Source organism: Urocitellus parryii, chromosome 1 (assembly GCF_045843805.1).
Source record: "Urocitellus parryii isolate mUroPar1 chromosome 1, mUroPar1.hap1, whole genome shotgun sequence".
NCBI classification, from domain to species: domain Eukaryota; kingdom Metazoa; phylum Chordata; class Mammalia; order Rodentia; family Sciuridae; genus Urocitellus; species Urocitellus parryii.
The window spans coordinates 231,172,816-231,184,860 of NC_135531.1; the positions used below are offsets into that span (position 1 = coordinate 231,172,816).

Consider the following 12,045-nt stretch of genomic DNA (forward strand, 5'->3'; position numbering starts at 1 on the left):
GAAAAATTTACTCATTACATTCTAAGCAGCTATCATTTTACTAAGCAGAAATCTAAATTTCAGATCCCTTTACCCAAAGAAATTTGAAACCTAGTAACTAGCACAAAATAAAACCAGAATAAAATAGAACCAGAATAAAACAGCAGAACTACAGAAAGGAAGAAAAAAGATCACTAACCCGCACACACTGTTCAAACTTGTGCAAATTCCTTTCAGAGGAAATAAAAACCACAGAATTTTTTAATAGTAAAGTCCTACACAAATATTGCCTTTTCCTATAATTTATATATATTAGAGAGGTCAAGAGAAGACAAATAAATAAACCACAATGTTTTATTAGCTAGTACATAGCATGCTTCCAGAAGTTTGAAGGGAAGGAAATTTACCATACGGTCTTTAATCAAAACATTTGAAAAGGTTTTCTTTAGTCTGGAATGTAACTTATAGAATAAGACTCAAAACTTGTTTTCCTTTACTCTCATTTTTCCATCTGCAACTAGAATAGTTACCCTTTCCTAATAAATCATTCATCCTTTCCTAATAAACCATTCCCAAAAAACTAACACTGAAATGTTCACTATGCAGGGACTCAGATGTTTTTTCTTTTACTTGTGTTAAAAATGTGTGCGCAAGGTCCAAAAAGAAAATGTGTCTTTGTAGGTTTTTGTGGACTTAGCAGAAATTCACTTGTGTACATGCTTCATACACATACTATTTTGATGTGTACCTCTGCTTGGAATCATCTCTTGGAGAATATTTTTCTCACTACAGGAAAATAAGTCTCTGCAAAAACTAGCAAGAAATCAAATTTGTGAAGCCAGGGGTATTCTTGACAGAAGAAAAAGCAAGTATCCTTTGGTCCTGGATCCTACCATTTATTAGTTCTAAAAAAAAATTAAAAGGATCAGATGCAGAAATAAGAAGAGATAAGAGAAAAAAACAATTTAGATTGGTGGCTGGTTATCATGACTAATAAATAGCACTTTTACTGTCATGACAAAAAAAAAAGGAAGGTAGAGATCGTTTTGCTTATAAGAATGAGATTATTATCAATTCTACCTCAATTTTATCTTATAACTAGATAGACTATACATGCTGTCATCTAACCAGTAAAATCTGCCAAAGTCATCAGGTACAATGCTGCAGAAGGACAGAAAGAACTCACATATTATAGGAGTTACTATAGGAAATTGAACAGGTAAGTAACTATTTCAGAGATAAGAAGGATATGTGAAGAAATATTAAAGTTAGCAATGAGAGATGACTACCTATGGTCAATGGAAAACACTAGAGAAGGGATGGAAGAGAGGTCACCTGGAAGAAAAAAATACAATGATGGGCAAAAAAGGTTTCAATATAATGATGGCTAGGTGTTTATGACCATTACAACTGGTAATAAATCTTTGTTATCCTTAATTCTAAAGGGTAAAACATACCAACACTCAAAACAAAGTTACACTTTCCAAAGTATATAAACCATACATACAAACATAGGCTGAACTACAATAGCCTAAATTATTCAAATCAACACCAAGCAAAATAATTTTTAATAAAACAAACAACTGTATTCAATTTGGGCTTTGTTGTTGCTGGTTTTTTCTCAGTGTACCACAGACTTCAAATTTCTTTAGAATTACTTTGGAGCAATGTTTTTTCCAGCTTTCTATTTTCTAAGTAGGAGCCAGATCCACCCCCTATGTATCATTTAATGGCTAGTGCTGAATTGACCCTTAAAGCTGGCATGTTTGATAGCAAATTAAGCAGCTTTTGAAATCACTGTCATCTCTTTAGGACATCAGCCTTTTAATTAGTGCTTAGTACTTATTTACTTGGAAAGATATCCTGGCTGAATCTCTTCAATGTCTAAGTGAAAACATTGAGATACAAGAAGCTTTAACACTTCTGCTTTAAAATGCAATCTATGATATCAGACCAAGGCAGATAGATAGAAACTGTTTTATTTATCCTCCAAGATACAGGTATTTAGCCACTCTTAATTCATACACCATAAGATCAAACTAGACACAGCATTTCTGAGCGGATGCCTAGGCTTAGACAGGATGAGAAAGGATCCCTTAGGCTCACAGCTTTAGTTTCTTAACTACTCTGCATCTTCTCTAGAGTACTTCCTGCATGTGCCTAGCCACAAACTGCAGACCTCACTGCCTGTGTGGAGTACTCACTCTCCATGGAGCTGACTCTTAAAACAAAATTCAGGCCTCTGGATTCAGCTTTTGCTTTCTCCCCTCACTACATACCTTAGTCTCTTTTCCTTGGGATGTAGTTTCCCACTCAAATATCAGGGGAATATCCTTTTCTACTATAATCCAGCAGCGCAGGCCATCTTCCCTCAAACTACTGGCACACATTCTTTCCTAAGTTATAATAGTCAAGCAGGGAGTTTTGGGTGGGGGGGGCTGGGGGATCTGGCTCCTACTTAGAAAATAGAAAGCTGGAAAGAATATTGCTCCAAAGTAATCCTAGAGAAATCTGAAGTCTGTGGTACACTGAGGAAAAAACAGCAACAACAAATCCCAAAGCCAACTCAACTCTTTGCTAGAATAACTCAACATTTTCCCTGTATTGCTTGGCAAAAGACAAGATGGGCACACGTGCAGATATAAATACTAATTACCTGAGTCTTCACTGTCTTAGACAAGATGTCTAATATTCAATGAAAAATAAGAAAAAAAAAAAGCCCACTGTCAAGAACCAAAGTAAATTTCATAACCAGAGTAAAAATACCCAGCTATTAGAAGTATCAAGTAGAGAATTTAAGATAACTGTGATATAAAGTGTAAGATAACATTCAAGAACAGATGAGAAATTTCAACAAAGAGATAGAAACTAGATCAGTCCCTTGGTATCTATGCAAGATTGGTTTCTGGAAACCTCCCTACAGATAATGAAATTCACAGATGCTCTAGTCTTTTAAAACAATGGCAGTCCATTTCCATATAACCTATTTATATCTCTTGTGTACTTCAAATCAACTCTCCATTACTCATGATAAATGATAAAATGTAAATGCTATGTAAATAGCTGTTAATACTGTATTATTTAGGGAACTAATGACATAGAAAAATCTATGATCAGTACAGAAGCAATTTTTAAAAATATTTTCAATCAGTGTGTGGTTGAATCTATGAATGCAAACTCTTGTATATGGAGGGCTGGCTGTAAAAGAAGAGTCAAACAGAAATGCTGCAAACCAAAAACATGGTAACAGAGATGAAGAAACTTGACATCAACAAACTCAACACAATCAAGGCAATAGTGAACTTGAATATGAATCCACAGAAATACTCAAATTCAATACAAAGAGAAAAACATGGGAATAATATAGAAAGACAATATAAAATGCTGAGGAAATTTTCAGTAGTCTACTGAAATTTCAGAAGAAACAAAAAAAGAGCATGGGATAAAGAAAATATTTTGAAAAGAAAGTAACTGATAATTTTCCAAAATGGCAGACATCAAAGCCAGAGATTCAAGAAGTACAGAGAATACCAAATAGAATGAATACCAAATAAAGCACATTTAGACATAATGAAATAAAACTGCTAAAAATTAAAATCAAATCAAAATCCTGAGTGTAGCCAAAGGGAGAAAAAGACACATGAACACAGAGGATCAAAGCTACACACAATGGCAGGCTTCTTGTCAGAAACAATGAACACAAGAAGGCAAAGACAGTGAGAAAGCACTTTTAAGTATATCTAAAGTGCTGGAAGGGGCTGGGGACCCTATGAGACAAAATGCTACTACCCCCACTGAAAATAGCTTTCAAAACCAAAATACAAAATACACTACCCAGGAGGTTGAGGCAGGGGGTTCTGAGCTTGAAGCTGGAGGATGCGGAGCAATTTAATGAGACCCTATCTCAACAACAACAAAACTGAAATACAAATAAACCTTTTTCTTTGGGCAAACAAAAGCTAAGAAAATTCAACCCCAACCAACTTGCATTGCAAGATATGTTACAAACACTACAGGCAGAAGGAATGTGACAACAGACAAAGAGGTAAATCTCCAAAAAGAAATAAAGCATACCAGAAATAGCATAAAATAAAGATTAATACGAAACATTCTTTTTTTTTTTTTTTACGAAACATTCTTAAAGATTTCAATGCTGCAAAACGATTAAATACTGTCTATATCAAGAGTCACAACGTATTGTGTTTATACCATAGTAAAAGTAAAATGTAGGATGACCCTGGAGGGAAGATACACTGAAGGTGTTTCCACCATGTGGTAAGTTAACAATGGTTAATTAAAGAGACAGATTGTAAACCCTAAGATATATTTATTACATTTTAGTATATATAAAGATGGATATTGTGAACCATTAAAAAAATTAAGAGTTATTATTAAGGAAATAAGATATAACCATAAAAAAACATTCAATTCAAATGATATAAAAACAAAAAAATCACATTTAAGAAAATTATATAAAATTTAGCAACACAGACTATCCACATCAAAAACTATATAAATAATCATATGTAAATAATCATACACACCAATGAAAAGAGACAGATTGTCAAACTGAATATAAAAGCAAAGCCAAACTATATGGCATCTACAAGAAATTAACTTTAAATATAAAGAAACAGGTAAGACAAAATGATCCTGAATCTTTATGTGCTGAACAATAAAGTTTCGAAATATGCAAAGTAAAATGTAACAGACATGAAAGGAGAAATAAATCCACAATTATAATTGGAGACTGCAACATTCCTATTTCAATAATTGAAAGAACAGATGGGTAGAAAATTACCAGGGATACAGAAGACCTGAATGATACCATGGGTCACCTTGACAGCACACTCCACCCAACAGCATCAGAATACATACTCTTGAAAACACACAGAAACTCACCAGGACGGACCATACAGTGGGTGAAAAAACAAATCTGAACAAATTTAAAATGACTGAAATCATAACACAGATTCTCTGGTCATAGCTCACATAAACACTGACTGAAAATGGCTCACAGATCTAAATTTAAATTCTAAACTAAACAACAGCTAGGAGAAAAACATGAGAGAAAAATCTTTGTGACCTTGAGTTAGGCAAAGATTTCTCAGCAGTAACACCAAAATCAGATATGATTCATAAAACAAAAACTGGGCAAATAGACTATTTACAGAATAAACAGACTAACAATAGATTGGGATGCAATATTTGTACAGCATGTATCTGATAAATTATTTCAACCCAAACTACATCAAGATCTCTCAAAATTCAGAAACAAGAAAACAAAGCGCTTTATTGGGGAGTAGGGGGCAAAACATTTGAAAGACATCATATGATATTGTGATATAAAAAATATTTATTTGCTTTTCATCCTGGTTCAGTTCTTGGCACAGAGCTCCTGGAACCTTTGCAATTTCCCAAATGATTGGAAAATCTTTTGTTATATTTGGTCTTAATCCTCAGTTCCTGACATTTGTTATCTGATTACATCTTATCTCCGTTACTAGCTTATCTCTTAAATATTTTAATAGTTGTACTAGAGTTTACAATATACATCTGTAATTAATCAGTCTTTAGTATGTTATTGTATATTATACAGTGTAGAGAAAGAACCTTAAAACAGTGTATCTCCATTTCTCACACTTCTAAGAGCTTCTAAGACCCTTGGCATCTCTAGAATGATTGTTCTTTTATATGCAAATGAGATGATGGGTGGCTGGAGGGGAGGCCTGCCAGGTATTCAGTTCTCTAGACTAAAAGGCTCAGGGGTTACTCCAGTTGAACTGGGCTGACTGGGCTGCACAAAATAACCACACAAGAGACACAAATACCTTTTTCTTTGGGGTTGCTGTGACTGCTCCTCTGACTTTAAGGGTCCGCAGGAAGAGAGAGCAAGAGCACGTGCGGGGACCCCTTTTATTGAGGAGAAGCTATTCAAATGAGGCAAGGGGTCAGGTTTCAGGGGGCTGAGTCTATCTTCATGATGTCCACTGTCAGCAGGTTGACTGACACCTGGGTAGGCCACACCCAAGGGCACAGTAAGAGAAGGGGACACACACAAGGCACTTCCATGGAAGATTCTATCCTAAACAGGGCAAGGGGTTATATTACAAAGGAACAGGTGAGCATAGCTTCACCCACGGGCTGTAGCAAGACACACCCATGCACGAGACACGGGACCCTCGAACCCAAGAAGAATGGGTAACTGAGCACCTCAGCACGTACCCAGTCACGTGCAAGGTTGGTCTCCCACAGGGGCCTCTTCAAGGCTTCAAGATGAGGGCAAGTGACCAAAAAGATAAATGTGACTAGAGAGTTTGAACTTTCAGTCCCATCCTCCTACCTCCCAGGAAGGGAGAGAGGCTAGAGATTGACTTACACACTGGTGGCCAAGATATCATCAATCATGTCTTCTTAATGAAGCCTCCAGAAAAAGTCCTAAAATTCAGGGTTCAGAGAGCTAGGTTGCTCAGCACATCCATATGCTGAGGGGCTGGGACACTCCAACCCCTTTTAGGGACTATGGCTCCTGTGCTCAGGATACTTCTAGGTCTCCCTCCATGATATCCTTTCTAACAAAATACAAAATTTAAGTAAAGTGCTTCCTTCTGAGAAGTGTCTGTGAGACCTTATGGCAAATTACTGAGCCTTAAAGGAATTGTGTGAACCCCTAATTTGCAGTCAAATCGAACAAAATGTTGGGTACCCTGGGTGTTCAAAACTTGGAACCGGCAACTGAAATGTAGGCAGTTTAGGAACTGAGGCCTTTACTTTTGGGTCTTGCTAGCTGAGGTTGTATCAAAACTGAAAATAAACAGCAGGACACCAGTTGATGCCCAGAGAGAGAGAATTGGCTGATGTGGAAAATAAATAAATGAACAAATAGCCACACATCTGTTGTCAGAAGTGTTATGAGTAAAGACAGCTTTTCTTTATCACCAAAGAAGGAACATGGATGGCAAATAAGAACTTGAAAAGATCCTAACACCATTAGTCATTAGAAAAATGTAATTAAGGCCACAAAAGAGAAATATCTACACGTGCATTTAAATAGCTATAATTTAAAACAAAGAGGGAAAAAAACAACCCTCTGATAATACCCAACACTGACAAGGATACAACTGGAACTTTCACACTTTGCTGGTGGCAGTGAAAAATCATATAGCAACTTACACTGCTATTGGCAATTTCTTATAAACAGATACTTAATATATGACCCCATAATCCTACTTCTGGGTATTTTATCCCTCAAAATAAAAATCGACGTTCACCAAAAAATAACAACAACAACAACAAAAAAAAAACACCCTACAAATGAATGTTCATAATGACTTTACTTGTAATCAAGAAAAACTGAAAATAGCCCCAAGTGTCTCTCAGCTGGGAACCAATCAACAAGCTGACACATCTATGTCATGCAACACTGGTCAGCAATAAGAGAAACACATGAAACAATAGGAGTGAATCTTGAATGCTATGTGAAAGAAGCCATATTTAAAATGCTACCTGCTGTATTATTCCTCTTATATGACCCCCTGGAAAATGCAGGACTGTTGGGACATAAAGCATATCAATGGCTGATGGGGGCTGTAGATGGAGAAGCTGACTACAGAACATAGGGACTTCTGGGAATGCTGAAACATTTCCTGATTTCTTGATTGTGGCAGTAGTTTTGAAACTATTATATTTTCTGTTTGTTCAGAATGCTCAGACTTATACCCTCAAATGAATATACTGCATTGCATATTAATTATAGCTGCATTTTTTTAAGTGAAAGGGAAAAAAAATCAACATTTTCAAGACTCTTCTAGCTATCTCATTTAAGAATAAACTAGGCTTTCTTAAATCTTTCTAATATACATTGGTCACCTTTCCTCTCTACCAAAAATATGCTGATATTGATTTCCATGAAAATAAAAATGACTATTATATTACAGCAAAGTCCAAAATGAAACTTTACTATCAAATTCTTATAAGCATTCCCAGTGTCTATATTCTACAGAATTTGAGTTAGACATTGTTTTTTCAGAGATAGACTTTGGTATCTATCAACTCTTTACTAAAAAACTGGAAATTCAACAGGATATAAAAGAAAAACATGACAAAATTGTCTAAATTTATATTCCATTTTAGGGCTTCTTTCTTATTTTTAGTAAGATGTATTTTCATAAAAGAAAAATGAGAGAGAAAGAGAATAGCGTCAATAAGACAAGATGGATACTGTGTTCATCTATCAAAACAAATTAAGAGTTGGGCACAGAGGTGCACACTTGGAATCCCTACTACACAAGAGGCTGAGGCAGGAGGATCACAAGTTCAAGGACAGCCTCAGCAACTAAGAAACTTAGGGGAGACCGTGTCTCAAAATAAAACATAAAAGGGGCTAAATTGCCCTGGGTTCAATTGCTGGTATCCAAAAAGAAAAAGAAAAAGAAAAAAACCAACAAACTAAGCAAGATATTAAAAAATAATTAGATACATCATAGAAAGTACACTTTAATTTCAACTCCAAATGCCTAGAATTTTCTCATAGTTGTTTACTCTGGGTAATGCAATGAAAATTTTTTTAAATAAAAAGGTTCTACTTTTTCAAAGAAGTTAATATAAATAAAAATAAAAAGGCTTTTGCAAAAGTCTTTGACAATGAATCATAATTCATTTAACAACTATACACTAATTGTAGTATTACTTAGGTACTATTTGAGCACTGCTTAGTAACCAACCGGAACAAACTAAAACTAAGAGATATAATACACTTTTTTTTTTTTAAGTATATTTACCTCAAAGCCAAGTCTATCCTTTTCTTTCCAAAAACAAAAATGTGTCACTTTCTTATCCCAAAATTCATCTGGCTTCACAACACAAACAAGGGATACCTCAGCTGGAACAACATTCTGTAAAATACAGAAAAATAAATGTAAATTACACATGTAAAATGAGTAAATTACTAAACTTTCAAATTACTAGATAATCATGAATATGCTAAGAGACTTTGAAAAAGAATTAAAATAATAAAGTCGAAGTAATACTCCAAACTTTAAAACATCAATGGCAATGCAAACAGGAAAGACAAGTTAGCCAGAAAAGATTTCAAACAATATTAAACAGATAGTAAATTTTTTTGTGTGTGTCTTCTTCAATCTCTCTACTAGGAATATGCTTAAACTGCAAGACTTAATTTTTAGCTGAGAAATTATTTAAATTGGTTTTTCTGTTATACGAAAAAAGCATTTCTAATACTACCATCCTGAAGAATTTCTTAAGATATAAATGAATTTTCTCACAAAATAAATTTCTTACCAGCCAATACAGAGAAAAGGTTGAGATTCTACATAATTATTACTTGAAGACGATGACAAAGAGCTAACTAAGCTTTGATGGAATTCAATTTCATATTCACTAGATAGGGTTATTCTTTATTACCTCAAGAATGGAAATTAACATTTATTGACCTAAATATTTCACACATATTTTATCAGGAAGTCCTGTATAACCTAACTTTAAAATACATCTTAAACCATTCCTACCAACTGTAATGCCAATATCCCCAAACCAGCCGGTTTTCTGAAATATCCTACTAACAGACCTTACTTCTTGACATTCTGTGATTCTCAAAATAGAAATTCAAATCCCTTTCCAGGGCCACTGAGGCCCTCCCAACTTAGTCTCTGTTGATTTCTGGGTTACTCCTCTATAACAGCTGTACCTTCTCCTGGAATATAGGCCTGTCCCCACCTTAGGACTTTCTCTGAGACTTTAGATCATGCTGCTGGTAAATAATCCTTGGCAAGCATAAAGCCAAGGGCTGGTGCTCAGGCTGCACCAATTTCTAGTTTTAAGTTATTTCCAATTCTTGGATCAAAATTGACCTTTGAAGATAAAGAACCTGCTCTGCAACATTGTGAAGCTAAAATTAAATGAGATAATTTATACAGAAGCGTAACACAGCACCTGAACCAAATTAAGCATCGAAACTGTTAACTAAAAACTAAAAATATCACTTTGTTCCCACCCCTCAAATACCTTTTCCCAATTATCCTAAATACATGATAAAACATTGAGACTCTTTCTACTTGGTTATCACTTAAACTTTTAAATTAGATTTCTTTCACAAAACCTTAAAGCAACTACCAATTATTTCTCCAATTCACTTAGAATTCTTGATTTTTCTTTCAATATCACTGGTATTCACCTAACTCAATGTTCACTCTCCCAGGTTACTGGCAAATTATATTTTCCCCAAACTGGCCTGGTTATCAACTCCCTTCATTGAATTTGCTTCATTTTTGAGTTATCACTAAGTCACAATCCCTTCCAGAAATCATTTTCCATTTGCTCTCATTTAAATTAGGTAATATCTGTTATTTAACTCAAAGTTTACCATCTCCAGAGCCCTTTTAAGGAAGGCCAGGTCCCTGAGAACAATTTACCTTCTTCCATCGCTCAGATGTTTTATTTTTCCATTTCATATTACCATATTTTCAATCTACTATAGTAAGATACCTACTACATGCCAGAGTTAGCTGAAATATTCTGTGAGGAACACAGTTAATATCAAACACAAGACTACAGTCAATTCTCAAGCAATTCATAACTTAAAGTGTTATTGAATGTCAATTTTGACCTGTTGAGGTCCCTGAGGACACAGCTGTTAAGTAAATGTCTTCTGGGCTATGAGTGACTACTAAGATCATCATGAATCCTGAAGGCTTTGGAGAAAAAGGGGGGCCAGAGTGGAAATACATACCAGAGTCACTGAGAGACCTCTTCAGGCTGAACTTACCCAGGCAGGCTTCCAACTGTGGCACAAGCCGGGAGCACAGGGGCATGATGAGATCAGCAGCCTACCTGCCAGCTCCCTGGGAATCTCATGGTGCTCACCTGCACACCCGAGAGCCATGACTGCCTTGTTTAAATGACTTGAACGTGACATATTATCTTCACGTATTTACAAATGTGTACTATGGGGCTGAGATTTACTTTACTCATAAATTCAAACATATAAAAATTGAATTCCAACAATCCAATAGTGACATAGACATTTTCAGAGTTTGGTCACTGCCAAGAAGTCTGAGCATGGTCCAAAAAATGGAATAAATTTGTCATTTTCATCATGATTTGTTGTGTATAAAATAAAAAGATCTTTCTGGTAAACAAACAAAAAAATGACTCACCTGTAGCATTAAGACGACTGTTTTCACCACATTCCACTGTGATTTTCTTCCATCCACTATCACAGTAAATCCTCTAGCCTTACATTTTTCACTGAAATGAAACAAAATTATAACATATTAAAATGAGCTCTGGATTTTATTCTTCATAATTCTAAATAAAGAAGGTAAAAAATTTAATAATATAGGGGATTGAATTTACCTTACTTGATTTGGCCTTCATTATCAATAAATAAAATTCTTCACAATTTTCAGAAGCATTTTTTTTTTAATTCCAGGAAAGTTAATTTACAAGTTAATGTTGAAAGAAAATTACTCTAAAATCCTGGAAAGTTAATGTCTTAAAAAGTGATGAAATCAAAGCAACATTCAAGCAGTCTCACTAGCTCTCAATTTTTTCATTTGTACAATGGGATCCTGGCAAAGTAGGCAACTACTGATTGTCAAGTGCTTATGTACTTCTTGTCTCTCCTTCCTAACGAAATGCAAGATTTGCAAAGTAATAGTTTAAAACAGGAAGAAAATAAGAATGTCATTAAACCTTGGAACCTGGCTTGTTGGTATTCTTTTGGGGAAATTTAATATGATGAAATAGAATTTGCTATACAAAATAATTCAAAGCTTGAATACACCAAATCTGGTCCATCTCTGCTCTCACTTTCTCATTCAGCTACCTGACAAATAAAATACTTAAGTGTGGATAAATAGGTTGAACATGTGCCTCCTCTCTCTCTCTCTTCCTTTTTTTGTACCAGGGATTGAACTCAGGGCATTCTACCACTGAGACACATTCCCAGCCCTTTTTATTTTGAGACAGGGTTTCACTGGGTTGCTTAGAGCCTCACTAATTTGCTAAGGCTGGCCTCAAACATACAATCCTTCTCTGCCTCAACCT

At 35.1% G+C, this 12,045-nt stretch overlaps 1 protein-coding gene across 3 annotated transcripts in view; it reads right to left on the reverse strand.

Moving 5' to 3' along the window:
• Positions 1 to 12,045, reverse strand: part of Sestd1 (SEC14 and spectrin domain containing 1) — a 126,789-nt gene that overhangs the window by 58,587 nt on the left and 56,157 nt on the right. For all 3 annotated transcript variants that reach the window (XM_026392010.2, XM_026392012.2, XM_026392013.2), the window contains exons 4-5: positions 11,154 to 11,244; positions 8,760 to 8,873 (exon numbers count right to left, since the gene is read on the reverse strand). In XM_026392010.2, coding sequence (XP_026247795.1) covers positions 8,760 to 8,873; positions 11,154 to 11,244 — 205 coding nt within the window. The remainder of the gene's footprint in view (positions 1 to 8,759; positions 8,874 to 11,153; positions 11,245 to 12,045) is intronic.